This window comes from Microcaecilia unicolor, chromosome 4 (genome assembly GCF_901765095.1).
Source record: "Microcaecilia unicolor chromosome 4, aMicUni1.1, whole genome shotgun sequence".
NCBI classification, from domain to species: Eukaryota; Metazoa; Chordata; class Amphibia; order Gymnophiona; family Siphonopidae; genus Microcaecilia; species Microcaecilia unicolor.
Window position 1 is genome coordinate 18,106,281 of NC_044034.1, and position 22,454 is coordinate 18,128,734.

The 22,454-nt window shown below is 48.1% G+C and overlaps 1 protein-coding gene across 5 annotated transcripts in view; it reads left to right on the forward strand.

The window, feature by feature from the left end:
- Positions 1 to 22,454, forward strand: part of SLCO2B1 (solute carrier organic anion transporter family member 2B1) — a 208,249-nt gene that overhangs the window by 110,464 nt on the left and 75,331 nt on the right. For 2 of the 5 annotated variants that reach the window (XM_030199987.1, XM_030199989.1), the window contains exons 8-9: positions 6,645 to 7,010; positions 15,696 to 15,794. The exons of 1 other annotated variant lie outside the window; for it this stretch is intronic. In XM_030199987.1, coding sequence (XP_030055847.1) covers positions 6,645 to 7,010; positions 15,696 to 15,794 — 465 coding nt within the window. The remainder of the gene's footprint in view (positions 1 to 6,644; positions 7,011 to 15,695; positions 15,795 to 22,454) is intronic. 2 more of the 5 variants (XM_030199988.1, XM_030199990.1) reach the window with 2 other exon arrangements.

The following is a 22,454-nucleotide window of genomic DNA, read 5'->3' on the forward strand; positions in this document are numbered from 1 at the left end:
TTCCTCAGGCCGCACACGCTCGGTCTCAAAACTGAGCATGCGCGGCCTGAGGGCAATGCGGGGGGGGGGGGGGCTGGCACCGGAGTTTTCTCTCTCCTGCTCCCGTCGGGATGCGATCACCCGGATCCCGTCAGGAGCAGGAGAGAGAGAGAGAAAGACCCTTGTGCCGGGTCCCCCCTGGAGGCCCGGGCCCGGGGAATTTTGCCTCCCCCTCTCGGTGGCTATGCAGAAGTTAAGGTTTGTTAGATATAAAACCTCTGCCGTGACTGAAGGGTTTTTCCCCAGTATTTGTGAGAGGACTACTGGGCAACTAAAGCGGAGCAAATTTGACTACTGTGGCAGATAATGGCGTAGTAGATAATGCCGACTGTAGCAGCTATACCTCAATCCATGATAGCAGCATCCACTTTTAGGGCCCTGTTTACGAAGACGTGCTAATTTTTTAAGTACGCAGTAAAAATGAGTGCGTGCTAATGCTAGACACACCCATAGGAATATATGGGTGTCTCTAGCGTTCGCGCACGCTAAAAACTCTAGCCTACCTACAGCGTGACTGAGTAAACAGGGCCCTTAGTGTTATGTGTCGTCCCTATCCACTCTCCACCCATTCCATGCTCCTAAATTCCAGTTTCTGTTTTACTTGTTTAATTTGGTTGAAATGTGTGCAGTGTCAGTGTTCTTTTGTTAACTGTTAATGTAGTGTCGTATTGTCAGCACGTGTTAACTCCCACATTAAAACAATCAATACAGCTTAGTAGACTGAGGGGCCAATTCTCAGAACCTAACGCCGGTGCTAGAGCCAATTAGCTCCGGCGTTAGGGTGCGCAGTATATTCAGAGAGGATCTAGCGCAGGAGACAGCATGGGTGGCAAACACTACCGTAAATTGCATGCAAATGTATTTGAGCCCAGGGCCGCCGAGAGACTGAGCTGGGTCTGGGGCAGGGCTGCGGCCCCCCACCCACCAAGGATTGTCGCCCAGGATCGTCGTCACCCCCCCCCCCCACACACACACCAAGGATTGTCGCCGTCGCTGCCATCCCCCCAGGATCGTCACCACCACTCCCCCCCCCTAGGATCACTGCCACCCGCCATAACTGTAAATTATTTATTTATTTATTACATTTGTGCCCCGCGATTTCCCGCTCATCGCAGGCTCAATGCGGCTTACATAGTGACAAGACAATACAATCTGTAGTATTAGAATCAACAAAGGAGGTATGTGATAGGACAAATGAACAAGGAGTAAATGGAATAGAAGAGATGTGAGAGAAAGGATAGGGATAGGTAAGGAAGTGGAGGAGTGGCCTAGTGGTTAGGGTGGTGGACTTTGGTCCTGGGGAACTTCGATTCCCACTTCAGGCACAGGCAGCTCCTTGTGACTCTGGGCAAGTCACTTAACCCTCCATTGCCCCATGTAAGCCGCATTGAGCCTGCCATGAGTGGGAAAGTGCGGGGTACAAATGTAACAAAAATAAAATAGATACTATTGGAGATTCTACATGGAATGTTGCTACTACTGGAGATTCTACATGGAATGTTGCTATTCCACTAGCAACATTCCATGTAGAAGGCTGTGCAGGCTTCTGTTTCTGTGAGTCTGACGTCCTGCACGTACGTGCAGGACGTCAGACTCACAGAAGCAGAAGCCTGCGCGGCCACATTGGTGATCTGCAAGGGCCGACTTCTGTTGCTAGTGGAATAGCAACATTCCATGCAGAATCTCAAATAGTAGCAACAGTGGAGGAGTGGCCTAGTGGTTAGGGTGGTGGACTTTGGTCCTGGGGAACTGAGGAACTGAGTTCGATTTCCACTTCAGGCACAGGCAGCTCCTTGTGACTCTGGGCAAGTCACTTAACCCTCCATTGCCCCATGTAAGCCGCATTGAGCCTGCCATAAGTGGGAAAGCGCGGGGTACAAATATAACAAAAAATAAAAGTGGAGCGATAAAAAAGAGGTAGGGGAAGAGCATGGAGGATAAGAAGGTTGGTAGGAGGTAATTCCTGAGTCATTGTTGCTAATGATTAGATGAACCGGTAAATGGATGGGTTGCTTATGGTAGGTCAAGTCGTTCGGGTAAATCTGTTTGAATAGATGGGTTTTCAATAGTTTCCTAAAGGGAAGGTATTCACTAGTTGATCGAATGTATCTGGGTAGAGAGTTCCAGAGTTGGGATCCCAGGTAGGGGAAGTTAGATGCATGATATGTTTTGTACTTTAGTCCTTTGCAATTGGTCCTTGTCTGGTTGGGATCCCAAGGCCCCGTCACAGAAGAGTCTTTCTCCAGCACTCCTCTTCACTCTGCCGCATGGCCTGACCCTTCGGCTGCTTTTCTCTCATTCTCGGCCGGAGGGGAAAAGCAGCTGCTTGGGAGGCAATGCGGCAGAGCAGAGTAGTGCTGGAAGACTCTTCTGTGACGGGGCCTTGGGATCCCAACCAGAAAAGAAGAGCAGCACTGGAGGACGATCTCTTCTGTTGGTGGGGCCCGGGGGGTCCTCCATTCCAACCTGCTGTGTCTGCTCCTCCGGGTCCTCTACAGCCTCCAAGGGGGGCCCAGCGCGGGAGTTTTCTCTCTCCTGTTCCTGTCACCCAGGTCCCGTCAGGAGCAGGAGATTGAGACCCCGGCGTCAGACCCCCCCTTGGAGGCCTGGGAAATTTTGCCCCCCCCCCCCCCTCGGCGGCCCTGTTTGAACCAGTGGTAATTAGGTCATCACCTATTCTCTCCCAATGCTGAGAGAACATCGTACAAAACAAAGCCGCCCTTACCACCGAAAACCTAACACCAGCTTAGAGCCGGCATTAGGGTGTCTGAAGCCAGATTTCTCCTCAGCCCTTGGGGTTCTCTGGTGCAACTCCCGGCCCCAACTTTGCCATTGCCAGGTACACCCAGGGGCAAAGCACGTGCTAGATCTGACCCAGATCGTTCTCGTAAAAGAGCTGCACCGACAGTTCTGGCCTGGAAATAGCCAGCACCAAAGATTGAGGAGTGGACTGGGAATTGAAGTCCGGACTAGTGTGTGGGGGAGTTTGTGCCAGGCAAGTATGAACGCCTGATCTTTAGACCAAGCATGCACACAAGATCTGTGCTTACCATACAGCTCTTGTGCACATGCTTCAGGCATGTTCCTCCCCCTTAACTTTCCAACGCTAACAGTACGCATATAATTTGCATGCTATTAGTGGTAACCGTTGGGAAGGTTTTTTTTCTGCGTTGCTCCGGTATTTTCCAGTGGAGTTCTGAGAATCGGCCCCTGAGTGTGCATGCTGCAATGTCACTTTGCACGTGGCATATTACATTTTAGCGAATGCATGCTAAAACTACCCTTCAGTAGCGTGTAAATGGTATTAGTGTGGACTGTAACACAAAAAGTGTAGTATCTGTCCTCTGCATTGCAAAATCCTCCATGCGAATAACTCAAGAGTGCAAAAGCTAGTTAGTACAATTGATCTCTCTCCATCTCTTTCAAAATAGTTTCATCCATCCTCTGGACAAATTCCCCACCCAGTATCCCACTTCCCTAATGTAACAACGAAGCTGGGATAATTCTCCACTCCCACCCACCCTTTCAGAATGGATCCATTCTGGAGGTCCCTTCACTTTTCATTGAACTTTGACACATACCGAGGGCAGTTCTGTAAAGGGGGGGCCTATATTTAGGCACTTTAGAGAGCATCTATCTGGAACCTATTCTGTAAGCAAAAGTAGACACCTACTTTCCTATATAGCAGGGGCGGGCAACTTCGGTCCTTGAGGGCTGTAAACCATTGTATGCAAATGCATTAAGGAATCCGGAAACCTGACTGGGTTGCAGCCCTCAATGATTGAGGTTGCCCACCCCCGCTTTATAGAAATAGGTATATATGCATATATGTGTTTTGTGTGAGCAGGAAGACCTGCTTTAGAGCTGGTGTAAATGTTTATGCTTAAATTTGGGAGATGTGAGCATAACTTGTAGTATTCCGCCCCCCCCCCCCCCCTCATTCTGCCCAGACTCCACCCATGTGAATACACATTTGCAAACCATGTGCTATTGAAGATATGCGTGTAGTTGCAGAACAGCCCATAGCCAGATTATTTTTGGCTCATATGTGTTCACATGCATGGATAAATGTGACCGTCTCTGGGGGGAAAAAGCGACTAAAGTAGCGGATCCAAAATGTTGATAATGGCCAATTTAGTTTTCATATTGTTTATTGACAAGAAACGCATCAACGCTTGTTCATCAATTGTCCAGCCTAACAGATTATAAAATGTAAACCAACAATATTACAAGCATGTTAACTTTCGATAACATCTTCCATTGTCAAACCTTTTAATTTTTTTCCCCTCTCATCCCCTCCCCTATCTAGATGATGTGTGTGTGTACATGCGTGTGTACCCACAAATGTTTGTCTCCGACTGATATCCCTATCATAATGTGTGATGATGGCCAATTATTCATGTCATGGGTCCATAAGCAGTCGGCAAAGGTTACCTGTTTGAACCTCTGTATTTATTTTTACATAAAAGGGTGGGGTTTGGACTGTTGTATTACACATTGTTTGCTCTAACAGAATTCACTAAAACCTCATTTTTTTTTTTTTGTTTCTGGTGACTTTAGTCTCCTTTTCCCAGAGAAGGTCACAAATTTTTTATTTATTTTCAAAAATGTATATCCCACTTTAAATTCAAATGACTAACATATACTGGCTTTATACATGTATTTGCTGCCTTACTTTAGCGTCCCCTTCTAGAACTACTTCCACGGTGTCTCGAAAAGGTCTTCACACCCTTGTATATTATGATTTTTCACATTTTGCTATGAAATAAAATTCAAAATGCATTCATATAGGCAGTGGCGTACCAAGGGGGGGTGGGGGCGGTCCGCCCCGGGTGCACGCCGCTGGGGGGGTGCCGTGGCGCGCGCCTGCTGCGAGAGTTCACTAACTTCTCTCGTTCGCTGCAGCTCCCTCTGCCCCGGAACAGGTTACTTCCTGTTCCGGGGCAGAGGGAGCTGCAGTGAACGAGAGAAGTTAGTAAACTCGCAGCAGGTGCGCGCTGCGGCACCCCCCCCCCCAGCGGCATGCACCCGGGAGGGCTCTTTTGCGGGGGGGGTCTTTCGCCAGGGGGGGTCCGCACTGCATCGGGGGGGGCGCCGCCCCCCTAGGAACGCCACTGCATATGGGGGAGGGGAAATGGGACTTGATAATACTGCCTTTCTGTGGTTTTTAAACTACATTCAAAGCGGTTTACATATTATGTTCAGGTACTATTTGTACCAGGGGCAATGGAGGATTAAGTGATTTGCCCAGAGTCACAAGGAGCTGCAGTGGCAATTGAACTCAATTCCCCAGGATCAAAGTCCACTGCACTAACCGCTAGGCTACTCCTCCACTAGCAACATTCCATGTAGAAGCCTGCCCTTGCAGATCAGCAGTGCGGCCGCGCAGGCTTCTGTTTCTGTGAGTCTGACATCCTACACGTGGTTGGGTGACTCACAGAAACAGAAGCCTGTGCGGCAGCGTTGCTGATCTGCAAGGGCAGGCTTCTACATGGAATGTTGCTAGTGGAGGAGTAGCCTAGTGGTTAGTGCAGCAGACTTTGATCCTAGGGAACTGGGCTCGATTCCCACTGCAGCTCCTTGTGACTCTGGGCAAGTCACTTAACCCTCCATTTCCCCTGGTACAAAATAAGTACCTGAATACATGTAAACCGCTTTGAGTGTAGTTGCAAAAAAACCTCAGAAAGGCCGGTATATCAAGTCCCATTTCCCTTTCCCCCCATGCTCCACCCCTGTGTATGATCTTCTAAATGCACACTATGGGAGGGGGGGCAATTCAGTAAAGGGCACCCAAAATTATGGTACCAAGCGGTACTCTGTACAGCCATTTAGAGGCCCCACATAGGCGTGGATCCCACTTATGCGCATAATTTGCAGAATACCGTAAGTTACACGGGTATCTGTCGCACGTAGACCTTCACACTGGAGTGTGTGCTTGTGCTTAAATTTTAAACATGTATATACGTGGTTGGGTGACTTTTTTTTTATTGAACTATTTTTTTCTTTGCGGTCCGCTTCTTACTCTTTGCCAGTATACCCGGTTAGATGCCTACTTTCCTTTATAAAATAGGCTCCTACCGTGCACCTTCTGGACACCTAATTGTAAGTGCCCTGTTATAGAATTGCCCTTTATGAATAATACATTTCACTGTTGTTTTTCTATTATAACCAAATTGAAATAGATAACTGCTCCCTAATTTAATGTAAAATGTAGAAAATGATGTCGGATAAGGACACCAAGGTCCATCTTCTCCCCTCCTCCACTGCCTCACCCCTCATTCCTAGTGTAATGCTATGGAGCCTACCTGCTGTCAGGCTTTACCCTCACATCTGTGTGTTTATCCCATGATTTCTTGAATTATGTTTACTATTTTGGGCTCCACCTATATCATTGGGATGCTTTTTTCCATGTGTTTACCCTTCCCTTGGAGAAATAGTTCCTTATGTTACTCCTGGCTCTACCCACTTTGATCCTCATATCATGACCAGGGTCCCTATTATATTGTGGCAGCAACAAATCATGAAAATCACCGAAATTTGGAGCAGCTGGCGATAAAAGGCGAAAATCGAAACTACAGCCTAAAACTGCAAAATCCCCTTCACAGCCCCAAGTGCAGCGGACGCTAGTCCTTGAAGCAGCAGGTCCTGCTGACCCGGAAAAGCGAGCTGAAGACACCGCCTTGCTGCCGGAGAAACAAAGAACTGATCCGGCTTCGTCTTTCTCCCAACAACCCTTTAAGAAAGGAGCCCGGAGACCTACACCTATCTTCCCACAACTACCTAGCAAAGGAGCTCGGGTAGCTGACGCCGAGGCCTCGTCTCCTCTCCCGCCACTTCCACAGAATAAAGTAGCTCAGACGAACAAATTGGATGGCTCGCATTTACTCTCACCGGAGCTGCTGCTACCTCTACCAACTGTGAAGAGAGAATCCCAAGGAAGTATCTTGCGACAGAGGAGTGACGTGACGATTGTGAGTGCAGAGGCTGGTGGGGTTCTGTGCATTTAACTTTTATTTCTTTAAGTGTGTTATGGGGCTGGCGGGATACTGTGTGTGAGACACGCTAATTATACTTTGTCTGCTCCTCACTTTTGGGCCGATGATCAGAAGCAATCGCAGGCGCTAGAGGCTGTTAGCCCCATACTAGCGCCTGCGTTTGCTACCGCCTCATGATCAGAACCCCTGAGCGCGTGAAACGCGTTCGCGGGCTCTGAACGCAACTAGCATGCAAAACAGGGCTCGTAGCACAAGTAGCATGGAAATGCATTCTAACCCAATTCATTCCCAATGATCAGCGACCAGCTCGGATTTGGCGTTAGGGTTTGCAGACCATTGGGGAGGGGTGGTGAGCCCCGTCCAGCATTCATTTCCATGCTAGCAGTCCCCCCCCCCCCAATGCAGCAGCCCCCACCCTGCAGGAACCCCGACCCGACCCCTCTCCAGCGACAGCCCAGACCTGTCAAACAAGTGCGGGAGGATTGTCAAGCGCTCAGGCACAATCCTCCCGCACTTCTACCCCGTGATCAGAGAGGATTGCGTGCTTAAATTTGCATGCAATTTTCTCTGATCATAAGTACATAAGTATTGCCATACTGGGAAAGACCAAAGGTCCATCGAGCCCAGCATCCTGTTTCCAACAGTGGCCAATCCAGGTCACAAATACCCAGCAAGATCCCCAAAATGTACAAAACATTTTATACCGCTTATCCCAGAAATAGTGGATTTTCCCCAAAGTCCATTTAATAACGGTCTATGGACTTTTCCTTTAGGAAGCCGTCCAAACCTTTTTTAAACTCCGCTAAGCTAACCGCACTGTTCCAGCGCTATTTTTAGAGCGCTGTTTGGAACAGCGTGGGGGCTTTTGATCATCTGCCCATTTGTATTTTTGGTATAGACCAGAAGCATCCTCAGAAGCAGCCCTTGGCCCGCATTTTGTCATGCTACAATATTACAGTGAAGCAACTGTAAAAGGTTCTGAAAATTGTATTTGTGGATATTATTTTACAGTATGTTTTTGTTCAGTGCGTAATGAAGCTGTGGACCACAAAATTAAAAATAATTACATAAAGCACATTTAATGCAAACTGTATTTAAAAAAGATAATGGCCGCATAGCAGAGCAACACCCAAGGACTCTGTGTAAAAATGAGTGACTATCCAGCTTATAATCGAAAGACAAAAACGCCTATATTGCGACCTAAATCGGGAGATAGGCGTTTATCTCCCAAAAACGAATAACGCGGTATAATCGAAAGCCAAACTTGGACGTTTTCAACTGCACTCCATTGCGGAAGCGTACAAAGTTGACGGGGGCGTGTTGGAGGCGTGGTGAAGGCGGGACTGGGGCGTGGTTATCACCCGAACAGAGATGGGCGCCTTTCGCCGATAATGGAAAAAAAGTATGCGTTTGTAGCTAGAATTTAGGGCACTTTTCCTGGACCCTGTTTTTTCACAAATAAGGCCCCAAAAAGTGCCCTAAATGACCAGATTACCACCAGAGGGAATCGGGGATGACCTCCCCTGACTCCCCCAGTGGTCACTAACCCCCTCCCACCACAAAAAATGATGTTTCACAACTTTATATTTTCACCCTCAAATGTCATACCCACCTCCCTGGCAGCAGTATGCAGGTCCCTGGAGCAGTTGTTAGGGGGTGCAGTGGACTTCAGGCAAGTGGACCCAGGCCCATCCCCCCCTACCTGTTACAATTGTGCTGCTTAATGCTTAGTCGTCCAACCCCCCCAAACCCACTGTACCCACATGTAGGTGCCCCCCTTCACCCCTTAGGGCTATAGTAATGGTGTAGACCTGTGGGTGGTGGGTTTTGAGGGGGATTTGGGGGGCTCAACACCCAAGGGAAGGGTGCTATGCACCTGGGAGCTCTTTTACCTTTTTTTTTTGTTTTTGTAAAAGTGCCCCCTAGGGTGCCCGGTTGGTGTCCTGGCATGTGAGGGGGACCAGTGCACTACGACTCCTGGCCCCTCCCACGAACAAATGCCTTGGATTTATTCGTTTTTGAGCTGGGCACTTTCATTTTCCATTATCACTGAAAAACAAAAACGCCCAGCTCACAAATTGTCGAATAAAACAGGGACGTCTATTTTTTTCGAAAATACGGTTCGGTCCGCCCCTTCACGGACCCGTTCTCGGAGATAAACGCCCATGGAGATAGACGTTTTCGTTCGATTATGCCCCTCCACGTCGTTTGTTCACAGCAAAGTTCAGGAGCTGGCAAAAATACCATTGACTGGAACTGCAATAAATGTTTCTTTCCAGGAAAGGCAGGGTTGGTTTTTTTTTTTTTTTTTTAAGCAATTGCAAGACAGATGTAATAACTTTCTGGTCTTCAATGAAGGATTATTTTACTGACACAGAAAATAATGGCAGATAAAGATCATATGGCCTATCCATATATAAAATAATAGTTAATCAGGTTTTATATGCTCAAAAAACTTATCTAACAGTGGCCAATCCAGGTCACAAATACCTGGCAAAAACTTGAAGAGTAGCAACATTCCATGTAGAACCCCAAAGAGTAGCAAGATTCCACTTAGAATCGCAAGTACATAAGTACAATAGTATTGCCATACTGGGAAAGACCAAAGGTCCATCAAGCCCAGCATCCTGTTTCCAATAGTGGCCAATCCAGGTCACAAATACCTGGCAAAAACTTGAAGAGTAGCAACATTCCATGTAGAACCCCAAAGAGTAGCAAGATTCCACTTAGAATCGCAAGTACATAAGTATTGCCATACTGGGAAAGACCAAAGGTCCATCAAGCCCAGCATCCTGTTTCCAATAGAGGCCAATCCAGGTCACAAATACCTGGCAAAAACTTGAAGAGTAGCAACATTCCATGTAGAACCCCAAAGAGTAGCAAGATTCCACTTAGAATCGCAAGTACATAAGTATTGCCATACTGGGAAAGACCAAAGGTCCATCAAGCCCAGCATCCTGTTTCCAATAGTGGCCAATCCAGGTCACAAATACCTGGCAAAAACTTGAAGAGTAGCAACATTCCATGTAGAACCCCAAAGAGTAGCAAGATTCCACTTAGAATCGCAAGTACATAAGTACATAAGTATTGCCATACTGGGAAAGACCAAAGGTCCATCAAGCCCAGCATCCTGTTTCCAATAGTGGCCAATCCAGGTCACAAATACCTGGCAAGATCCCAACAATGTACAAAACATTTTATACTGCTTATCCCAGAAATAGTGGATTTTCCCCAAGTCCATTTAATAATGGTCTATGGACTTTTCCTTTTGGAAGCCGTCCAAACCTTTTTTAAACTCTGCTAAGCTAACAGGTCAGAAAATGGAAAATTCCAGCAGATGTGCTGATCACAAGTGAAAGAAATGTTCAAAAAGCCTCCATGTGGTATCCTCCATATAATAAATCCAACTAACTGTGAAGAAGCAGCCAAATTCACCATTCAGCTCCTTCCCAACACAGTTCTGTGTTTCACCATCAATGGCTTCCTCAGGGGAAATAGATTCTCATCTCATATCTTCATGTGTTGTCACCTAAAACACAAATGCTCTCAAAAATCTTTTCAAATATTCAAATCAGCATACCTATCTAAATATTCAAAAACATATCAAACATATAAATGACAAGTGACCGACTCACCCGCAAATGCGCAGTAGAGACTTCCCTCTCTGTCCCGCTCTCGCGTCAAGATGTGATGACATCAGAGGGCGGAACAGAGAGGGAAACGGGCACTGCCGCTGGAGCCTGGAGACGAAGCAACATCGCCGGCGCACCAACCTCCACCCCCCCCCCAACCCCGACGTCGCCACCGCCCCCTCTCCGTATCAGGCCCCCTGCACTGCTGCCTGCAGCGCTTTCACACAGAGGTGAGAGGCGCTCTCATGTCAGTGCAGGGGGCCCGGCACGGAGGGGAGAGGGAGCGGCGGCAAGGAGGGTAGCTGGACATGGGAGGAGGGCAAGGCAGAGAGGAGGGTTGCTGGATATGGGGGGAGGGCAGGGGAGAGAGGAGGGTCGGTGGACGGGGTGAGGCCAGGGGACACAGGAGGGCTGCTGGACATGGGGGGGGAGGGCAGGGGAGAGTGGAGGTTTGCTGGACATGGATGGATGGAGGTGAGAATTATTACATTTTGCAAAACACAAATCTCGCCCGTTTTAACAGGCTTAACGGCTAGTCATACATATTAGGCAAGGATTGATAGAGTGCTTCTTTCATAACAGCAATGTCTCAGCCAACTGGCAAAAAATGCCAACTATTTAAAGCTGATGTCCGATTTAAACGTGATGATAACATCATGAACCTATTTAACTTAATGCTCAAAATAGTCAGCCCATCATACCCTTTACTATCCCTTCATTTCTCTTAGAGATGTTATGTGCTTTTCCCAAGCTTTTTAATTCAGATATAATCTTCATCTCCACCACCTCTCTCCAGAGGCTGTTTCACACATCCCTCACCCTTTCCATGAAGAAATATTTCTTTAGGTTACTCATGAGTCTGTCCCCCTTTATAGACTTGGTGGTTACTCACTTTTGGAATTGGACCAGAGCATTTTCTATACAGACGCTGTTTGTTTATTTATTTGTTACATTTGTATCCCAGATTTTCCCACCTAATTGTAGGCTCAGTGTGGCTTACATAGTACCGGAGAGGCCTTTGCAGGCTCCGGTGTGAACAAATACAGGGTGATGTTCTGGTAAGATCAAGTTCATGTGGCACAGCCACATTAGGGACTCGGAGAACGGAAGAGTTGTGTTATGTCCATTACGTGCTTTAGTTTGGTTGTGTTGCAGAGATTAGGCATTTAAGTTGGATCAGTAGGGTATGCCTTTTTAAACAGGTTGGTTTTTAGTGATTTCCAGAAGTTTAGGTGGTCGTACGTCATTTTCAAGGCTTTTGGTAATGCGTTCCACAGTTGTGTGCTTATGTAGGAAAAACTAGATGCGTAAGTTACTACTACTACTTATCATTTCTAAAGCGCTACTTGACATAACCAGCGCTGTACACTCGAACATGAAGAGACAGTCCCTGCTCAACAGAGCTTACAATCTAATTAGGACAGACAAACAGGACAAACAAGAGATAAGGGAATATTAAAGTGAGGATGATAAAATAAGGGTTCTGAACAAGTGAATAAGGGTTAGGAGTTAAAAGCAGCATCAAAAAGGTGGGCTTTTAGCTTAGATTTGAAGACGGCCAGAGATGGAGCTTGACGTACCGGCTCAGGAAGTCTATTCCAGGCATATGGTGCAGCAAGATAAAAGGAATGGAGTCTGGCGTTAGCAATGGAGGAGAAGGGTGCAGATAAGAGAGATTTACCCAGTGAATGGAGTTCCCGGGGAGGAATGTAGGGAGAGATGAGAGTGGAGAGGTACTGAGGAGCTGCAGAGTGAATGCACTTATAGGTCAATAAGAGGAGTTTGAACTGTATGCGTTAACGGATAGGAAGCTAGTGAAGTGACTTGAAGAGAGGGCTAATATGAGCATAACGACACTGGCGGAATATTAGTCGTGCAGCAGAATTTTGAACAGATTGAAGAGGAGAGAGATGGCTAAGTGGGAGACCTGTGAGAAGCAAGTTGCAATAGTCTAAACGAGAGGTGATAAGAGTGTGGATGAGGGTTCTGGTAGTATGCTCAGAAAGGAAAGGGCGAATTTTGGTGATATTATAGAGAAAGAAACGACAGGTTTTAGCAGTCTGCTGAATATGTGCAGAGAAGGAGAGGGAGGAGTCGAAGATGACCCCAAGGTTATGAACTGATGAGACAGGAAGGATGAGAGTGTTATCCACAGAATTAGAGAATGGGGGAGGAGGAGAGGTTGGTTTAGAAGGAAAGATAAGAAGCTCAGTCTTGGTCATGTTTAGTTTCAGATAGCGCTGAGACATCCAGGCAGCAATGTCAGACAGGCAGGCTGATACTTTGGCCTGGATTTCGGCTGAGATTTCTGGTGTGGAGAGGTAGATCTGGGAGTCATCAGCATAAAGATGATACTGAAAACCATGGGATGAGATCAGAGTACCAAGGGAAGAAGTATAGATGGAGAAAAGAAGAGGTCCCAGGACAGATCCCTGAGGTACACCAACTGACAGTGGGATAGAAGTAGAGGAGGATCCACTAGAGTATACACTAAAGGTACGCTGGGAGAGATAAGAAAGCCAGGAAAGAACAGAGCCCTGAAATCCAAGTGAGGACAGCATATCAAGGAGTAGGCTGTGATCAACAGTGTCAAAAGCAGCGATAGATCGAGAAGGATGAGGATAGAATAGAGACCTTTGGATCTGGCTAGGAACAGATCATTGGAGACTTTAGCAAGCGCTGTTTCAGTTGAATGAAGGGGGCGAAAGCCAGATTGAAATGGATCAAGAATAGCTTGAGATAAAAAAGTCAAGGCAACGGCGGTGAACAGCACGTTCAAGTATCTTGGATAGGAAAGGGAGGAGGGAGATGGGGCGATAGTTGGAAGGACAGGTAGGGTCCAATGAAGGTTTTTTTAAGGAGTGGAGTGATTACGGCATGTTTGAAGGCATCAGGAACAGTCACAGTGGAAAGTGAAAGACTGAGGATATGACAGATAAAAGGGATGACAGTAGGAGAGATAGTGTTAAGTAGATGGGTGGGAATAGGATCAGAGGAACAGGTAGTTAGTTTCGATGAGGAAAGAAGATGTGTAGTTTCCTCTTCAGTGATTTCAGAAAAGGAGGCAGGGGTTGGAGGGTTGAGAGAATGGTCTAAGGGAAGAAGAGGTGGAGGTGACCTGGTTGAGAATTCAAGTTTAATCTTGTGAATCTTATTATGAAAGAACTCAGCCAGAGTCTGGGGGGAAGGTGAAGGGGGAGTTGGAGGTGAAGTCCCTTTGAGGAGAGAGTTCAGTGTGGCAAAGAGACGTCGAGGGTTTGAGCCAAGAGAATTTGTCAACTAGATGTAATAGTCCTGTTTGGCAATTAAAAGAGCAGACTGGAAAGAGGTCAGCAAGAATTTGAAATGTATGAAGTCAGCATGGGCACGGGATTTCAGCCAAAGGCGTTCGGCAAAGCGGGCACAGAAACGTAGATAGCGAATTCTAGAGGTCAGCCAAGGCTGGGATTTGGTACGTTTTACAGAACGGGGAATGGGAGGAGCGAGATTATCCAGAGCAGAGGAGAGAATAGTATTATAGGAAGTGACAGCCTCATTGACAGACTTGGATAACATATTGGTAGAGAAGAGATTAGAAACACTGGAGGACAGAGTAGAAGGGTCAATAGCCTGAAGATTCCTAAATGTATTGGTTAACATTGGACGGGACTGGGGAGGAGGATGTTTTAGTGTGAAAGTTATCAGATGATGGTCAGAGAGGGGAAGAGTTGAGGCACAGAAACTGGAGAGTGAGCAGTTTGAGAAGAGGATAAGATCAAGACAGTGGCCATTCTGGTGAGTGGGGGCAGTGGAGCACAGTTGAAGATTGAAAGAGGAGGTTAAAGCAAGAAACTGAGAAGCATAAGAGTCAGAGGGATCATTAGCATGAATGTTAAAATCCCCAAGAATGAGGGAAGGAGATGAAGGTTCAAGAAAGAGAAGGAAAAGGCTAAGACGGTTAGGGCTCTTCAGCTTGGAGAAGAGGCGGCTGAGGGGTGATATGATAGAAGTCTACAAGATAATGAGTGGAATGGAGTGGACAGATGTGAAGCATTTGTTTACACTTTCTAACAATAATAGAACCAGGGGACATAAGATGAAGCTAGAATGTGGTAGATTTAAAACAAATAGGAGAAAGCTTTTCTTTACTCAGCGTGTAGTTAGACTCTGGAACTCATTGCCGGAGAATGTAGTGACAGCAGTTGGTATGACTTTTAAATTTCAGAGGTGGGCCCTTGTGCTCGGAGGGTAGGGCGGAGGGGCTGGAACTGGCTGAGGTGACGGTGTGCGTGCCAACAGAGAGGGCTCTGCGTGCCCTCTCTGGCACACGTGCCATAGGTTCGCCATCACTGATCTAGATCTTTTTTCCTATCCTAAATTATGAAATGGACTCCCAAATGCGGTGAGAACAATCCATGACCACTTAAACTTCAGGAAAATCACTAAAAATTCACTTCTTCAGAAAGGCCTATCCCATTGATCCAACGTAAATCCCCGCACCCAGCAACACAGCATAACTAATGATCGTACTGGACAATTTCTAATCTTCATTCCCTTCAACCCCATGACGCCTGATCCACACCTACCTCATCTGACCACAACATAACCTTGTATTTGTTATCAACCGAATTGGCAAACTCCTCTACGGTACTATGTAAGCCACATTGAGCCAGCAAATAGGTGGGAAAATGTGGGGTACAAATGTAACAAATAAATAAATAAATTTAAAGAGACTTGCCTCGTGCATTTTTGCCACACAGGTGTTTAAATAACATAACAAAATTTATTTTATATTCCGCAATAAGTGTTACAGTTCTACGCGGATAACAGTGGAAAAAAAACTGGACAGAACCGGGAATTATAAATCATTTAAAAAAATACATTGTGATAAAACAATTACAACATACAAATACAATCTAATTTTATAAAACAGATCTAATTCTTACCATTAGAAAGTCTCAAAATAAATATGTCATAATCTGACGCCTAAAATCATTATAGTTAGTAACAGTTATTAACAAAGCAGAAATGTCCTTGTCTAATTTTGCAGCTAAGGAAGCAGAAGAACATAAGTAAGTCAGGGCTGAGTTCTTCTCTGTCCAGGAAAGGTGCTGTGCCAAGACTTCCAGACTGGAAGAGATCTTCACTGGTGAGAATTTGCTGAGAAATTGTTTTTAATCTTGGGGAAAGGTCAGGGGTGTGCTGGTAAATTTTTAACAGGCTCTTTCTCTGGACGTAGCCAGCTCTGCAGTTGGAAGGGCTGGGGGGAGCAACACTTGCCTCTCTCTCCTCCCTCCCTTCGTGCGGGCACGCTAGGCATACCTTTGCTGGCAGCCAATAAATGGACTGCCACCACTCCCAACGTCTTGCTCTGAGCAGCATGCTGGAACTTCTCACACATGCTCGAGAAGTCCGAGCCTGCTGCTCAGAGCTGGAAACAAGGAGCTGAGAGCAGCAGCAGTCTATTTACTTGGCTGGCAGGGCTCAGCATTAGGGTTACCATTTTATGTCCTCTGAAAAAGAGGACACATGTCACGCCCCCTACCCCGCCCCGCCACGGCTCATGCCCCGCCCCCTTCAGGTCCGGGTTCCGCCCCTATTCCCCCCCCCCCGTCACATAGTCCCCTCCCCCCCATCACATACCCCCCCCCTCACTTACTGTCTAGCCCTGGTGGTCTAGTAGCGTCTTCTCTTCGGGGCAGGAAAGAGCCCCCTCTTTCCTGCCCGGAGCACTGCCTGCCCTTGCCTGCTGCATCCTCCTCGGTATGGCTGGGGATTCAAAATGGCCACCGAGAGTTGAAGCGGCCTCGCGAGAGTTCCACTCTCGGCGGCCATTTTGAATCCCCAGCCAGACCGAGAAGGATGATAGACAGGGGAGGCAGCGCTCCGGGCAGGAAAGAGGGGGCTCTTTCCTGCCCCGAAGACATCACTAGACCACCAGGGAACATGGTAAGGAAGGGGAGGGGACGGGAGACCAGGTCACCAGACCCACGGCGCCGATCGCCCGCCCACCGCACGCACGCGCCTGCCCGCACCCGCGCCGTTTGTCCAGAAATCCGGACAAACGTGGGCGGGGGCAAAATCCGCCGGACGCCCCGGACATGCCCTCAAAAAGAGGACATGTCCGGGGAAATCCGGACGTATGGTAACCCTACTCAGCATCCCCACCAGCAAAGTAAAAGAGAATTCAGCAGGGGGCCCAAGCCCACATTTTGGGAGACAGTTGTTAAAGTAGCCATGGAGGGCCCTACTTTAACAACCGGCTCCCAAAATTCTTGAAAACTTAACAACCGGCTCTTGCGAGCCTGTGAGAGCCTGCTCCAGCACACCACTGGGAAAGGTAGACTTAGAATTAAATAGGTAACCTCAGGGACTTTATTTTAAATTACTCTGCTCACCTAGCAAAGGAGTTTAGGAATACTTTTTCTTAGCATATAAAGTCTCTGTTATATTTCCATAGGCTAGCATTTAAGGGGGGCTATTTTACAGTTACTATAGTTTCTGTATAAAGCTCAGCTAATAGGCACAGGAGGCCTCAAGTTTAGACTTTAATTCCTGCCCATCCACCCACCTAATTCCCACCCATCCCTGGTCTGATCTCTGATTTTTAGGCTCTTGAATCAATTAGGAGGCTAAAAATGTAATTAGGACATCTCTATCAGCCAGCAATTAGCTCTTAAAAGAACAGTCTACTTAGATCCATTGAGGGGTACCTACTAATAGCATTAAAGTAATAATAATAGAAATGAAATATTAGCATAGCCTAGCATGCAACTAGCAATCTTAGGAGACTTTCATTTACGTATTCCCACTCCATTAGCAACTTCATTAAGAAATCACCAATAATAAGAATCAGGCGAGATGGGGGCTAATCCAGTCTTTTGCAGTGAGTGTCACATGTTTGATTATCAGTTGGTGAGAAGTTGTATGTGTGTGCAAACAGCTCCTAGCACTCAGGGAATGGGTCATCTCTGTAGACTAGACTAAGGAGACTTGGAGGAGCTGAGGCAGACAGAGAGGTTTATAGAGGAGGCCTACAGGGACATAGTAAAGAGGTCCCAACTCCAGGCTCGCAACCTCTATGCTACCATGGAGTAGAAAGGTCTCCTGAAGGAAGGGCATCACTGAGGAGAGGCAGGAAGTGTTTCTGTAGCCGGGACCTGCAATATTCTCACACTGAGTATGTGTCTCCTGGGACTTCTGCCCAGGAGGGAAGGGTTAGGACAGCCATTGTAGCTGGAGATTTGATCATTAGCCATGTAGATAACTGGGTGGCTGGAGGATGTGAAGATCGCTTGGTCACTTGCTTACCTGGTGCGAAGGTGGCGGAGGGGATGGTGCAGGCAGGAGGGTTTACAGATTTGTTAGGAACTGGGTAACATTCTGGAGAAGAGGGAGCCTATTCCGGAAAAAATGGGCCCCACTTTAACCAGGGTGGAATCATGCTGCTGGCATCAACATTTAAAAAGGAGATGGAACAACTTTTAAACTAGAAACTGGGGGAAGGCCAACAGTAACTCAAAAGCACTTGGTTTGGAACAAGGTATCTCGAAAAGATACCACCAAAACAGGGAAGACAGGGCATCCCAAAACTGAGATTACAATAGAGACCATAGACTATGGGGCTCATTTTCAAAGCACTTAGACTTCCAAAGTTCCATAGGTTACTATGGGGCTCATTTTCGAAAGAGAAGAATATCCAAAATGTGTCATAAGGTACCATTTAGATGGATTTCTTCTCAAAACGTCCAAATTAGTATTTTTGAAACCTGTTTTGCAGATGTCTATCTATGCTTTTTTATCTGCAGTGCAACCAAATCACAGTGGGGTGTGTCGGGGGCATTTCAAAGGCGGGATTAGGGTGAGCTTAGGGCTTGCCTAACACTTGGACGTTTTACAGCCATAATGGGGGGTCACATGATGACTGCTTCCTGAGCAGCAGCAAAACGGGAGAGCTCCCCAGATATCTTCGCAAAATCAGCTAATTTATTAGTTTAGTTAATACCCGAAGGACAATAAGTTAGCGAGAAAGATTTAAGAGGCGAACACAAGCACTCATTCCTAATTCGAGTGAGGGGGAGACCGGAATGCCAACAAGAAATCAGGACAGCCTAAAAAGCAAACCAACAGCAGCGTGGAAGCCTAGCAAGATGGCGCTGACCCCGGAGCCGGCGGCAGGGACTGAGAAAAATGCGGGAGACTGGGCGAGAGAAATCTCGTCGTTGGTGACAGCATTAGAAGATCGACTAAACAAAATACATTCTGCAGTCAAGGAAATTAATGAGAAATTCGATGCGCAGGCACGCAGGCTCACGGAGGTGGAACACCGCGTGTCGGAGCAGGAGGATATGACACAAAGTAAGGCCACTCAAATAGTAACCTTGCAAAAGGAAGCTGCAGCACTGAAGGAGCAAGTTGAAGAGCAAGAGAACCGGAATCGCCGTAATAACTTACGGGTGGTTGGACTGCCAGAGGTGGTCAAAGACGCAGCACTATACCAATTCTTCAGTGACTGGCTGCCCAAGCAACTTGGTCTCTGCGGTAATGCGGGCGCATGGCAATGCGACCGCGCGCATCGAATAGGGGTCCGAAGAGAGGGAGACGGTAAGCCCCGAACGGCGATAGCGCACTTTACCAGCTGGCGGGAGAAAGAACTATTTTTGAAGCAGAGCCGCTCGGGACAGGCGAAGCTGGAATACGATGGCCACAAAATACTGCTCTTTAATGATTATTCTTCTTCAGTGGCACAGCTGCGGCGAGCAATGGCCCCAACATGTACCCAGCTATATAGCAAGGGCATCCGGTTCTCACTCCTCTACCTGGCAAAACTTAGAGTGTGGCATGGAGGGAAGAGCTTGGTATCTATCGGCCCCAGCTTGACCCAGCTTGTCCTAGCCTGTTCCAGACCACCTGTTCCAGCTTCTGCAGTCTATCGGCCCCAGCTTTTTCCAGGCCACCTGATCCAGCTTCTCCAGCTTGTTCCTGTCTGCCGACTCCAGCCTGTTTCTCCAGTCCAGTCCTGTCTGCCAATCCCAGCCTGTTCCTCCAGTCCAGTCCGCCGATCCAGCTTCAGCCTGTTCCTGTCTGCCGATTCCAGCCTGTCTTCCAGTCCAGTCCACTGATCCGGCTTCTCCCTGCATGTTCCAGTCCGCCGATCCAGCTTCTCCCTGCTTGCTCCAGTCGACCGATCCAAGTTCTCCATGCTTGTTCGGTCCGCCGATCCAGCTTCTCCCTGCCTACTCCAGTCCATCTGGTTGTTCCAGTTCATCTGCTCCAGCTTGTACCAATCCGCCTGATCCAGCCTCTCCCTGCTTGTTCCTGTCCATCTGCTCCAGCTTCTACCAGTCAGCCTGATCCAGCTCCTCCCGTATGTACCTGTCCATCTGCTCCCTGCTTGTTCCAGTCCACCTGGTCCAGCTTCTCCAGCCCGCATGATCCAGCTGTCCATCTGCTCCCTGCCTGTTCCAGTCCACCTGATCCAGCTTCTCCAGCCTGATCCAGCTTCTCCAGCCTGTCGATCCAGCCTGTCCCGTCCGCCTAATCAGTACACCTACTCCAGCTTGTTCCTGCCTGCCTGCCTGCTAGCCTATAAAACCAACCTCCAAAGTGCTACAGTCTGCTCCAGTCCTGCCGCCTGTTCCAGTCCATCTATCTCAACTGGTCTACTTCAGTGCTCCAGCCCATCCGTTCCAGTTTACTTCAATCCGTCTGCTCCAGTTGACTCCAGTCTTGCTCCTGCCGGCCTGCCTGCCTGTTAACCCATCAACCAACCTGCCTGCCTGCTTGCTAGCTTGTCTGCCATTGACTTACTTGCCTGCCTGCTAACTTGTCAGCCATTGACTTACCTGCTCTCCAGCCCTCAATCCCTTCAATTCCAAACCTCCAATCCAGCTTTCCGCTCTTTCTCTCTGTTTCACACCTCAGTCACTACATACACACCTGCTACACCTCAATCACTATTTATGGCCCCTGTCCACATTCTCTTCCTTGCCCTGTCCCTTCCTAATCTTTTTCCCCTCCCCCCACCGCTATCTACCGCTGGAATTCATTGCCCACCCGTGTCCCCTCCCGTCTTGCTCGCTACGGCAATACCCTATTCACCCCATCCCTCACCACCTCACCATCTCTCTTGTCCCCCTCCTCCTTCCTAGCTCTCAACCTTCAACACTTCCTTCCTGCCATTAACCCATCACCGTTCCTACTAAGTGCATCCTGTCTTCGTCGCCTTCGTCGCCCGACCTCCCCCACCCTCCTTCGCACTCTCTTACTCCTCCTCTTGCTATCTGCGGGAGACATTAATCCTAATCCAGGCCCCCCTCACCTGGCCTCCTATCCATGCAAATGATTCCATGAGGTCTCCAATCTTGTCTCTATTCCCCTCCTTCCCCCCTCTTCTCTCCCCTTCTCATGTGCCCTGTGGAATGCCCACTCAGTCTGCAACAAACTGCCCCTCACCCATGATCTCTTCATCTCTCGCTCCCTTCAACTGCTCGCCCTAACCGAAACCTGGCTCTCCCCTGACGACTCTGCCTCAGTCGCAGCCCTTTGCCATGGAGGCTATCTCTTCTCCCACACTCCCCGCCCAGTTGGCCACGGTGGAGGCGTCGGGCTACTACTCTCGCCCTCCTGTAGTTTCCAACCCCTCCTCCTACCGCAGTCTCACTGCTTCTCATTTTATCTATTTATTTATTTATTGCATTTGTATCCCACATTTTCCCACCTTTTTGCGGGTTCAGTGTGGCTTACAATACGAGATGAATGATGGAAATACAGTTTGTTACAAATTGGTTATGGATTACATTGTGCAGAGTTATGCACACTCCATCCGGCTATTCCACCCATTGCCACTCAGAGTGGCAGTCATTTACCGCCCCCCTAATAAATCCCTCTCCTCCTTCCTCACCGACTTCGATGCCTGGCTTTCCGTTTTTCTTGAACCCTCATCTCCGTCCCTCATTCTCGGAGACTTTAACATACATGTTGATGACCTATCCGACCCTCATGCTTCCCAGTTCCTCACTCTAATATCCTCCTTCAACCTCCAACTATGCTCCACCACCCCTACTCACCGAGACGGCCATTGTCTTGACCTCGTCCTCTCCTCTTCCGGTTCTCCCTCCAACTTCAACGCTTCAGCTCTTCCTCTCTCCGATCATCATCTGATCACCTTCACACTTCTTCACCCCCGCCTCAGCCCCGTCCAACTATTACCATGACCTCCAGAAATCTGCAGGCTATTGACCCTCCCACCTTATCCTCTAGTATTTCTAATCTCCTCCCCTCCATCATGTCCTCCTAGTCTGTCGACAAGGCCGTCTCCACTTACAATACCACTCTCTCCTCTGCTCTGGACACCCTCGCACCATCCACCTCCCATCCCACAAAGCGAACTATTCCTCGGCTGACCCCTTGCATCCGCTACCTTCGTTCCTGCACCCGATCTGCTGAACGCCTCTGGAGGAAATCTCGCACCCATTCAGATTTCCTTCACTGCAAATTCATGCTATCTTCCTTCCACTCCTCCCTATTCCTTGCCAAACAGGACTATTACACCCAATTGACCAACTCTCTCAGCTCCAACCCCCGTCGTCTCTTCGCCACCCTTAACTCCCTCCTCAAAGTGCCCCCGCTCCCACCCCCCCTTGCTCTCTCCTCAATCACTGGCCGATTACTTCCGCGACAAGGTGCAAAGATCAACCTTGAGTTCACTAGCAAGCCATCTCCGCCTCTTCACCCTTCAACCCTCTCCCTCAACCAACCATCCCAGACCTCTTTCTCCTCCTTTCCTGACATCACCGAGGAGGAAACC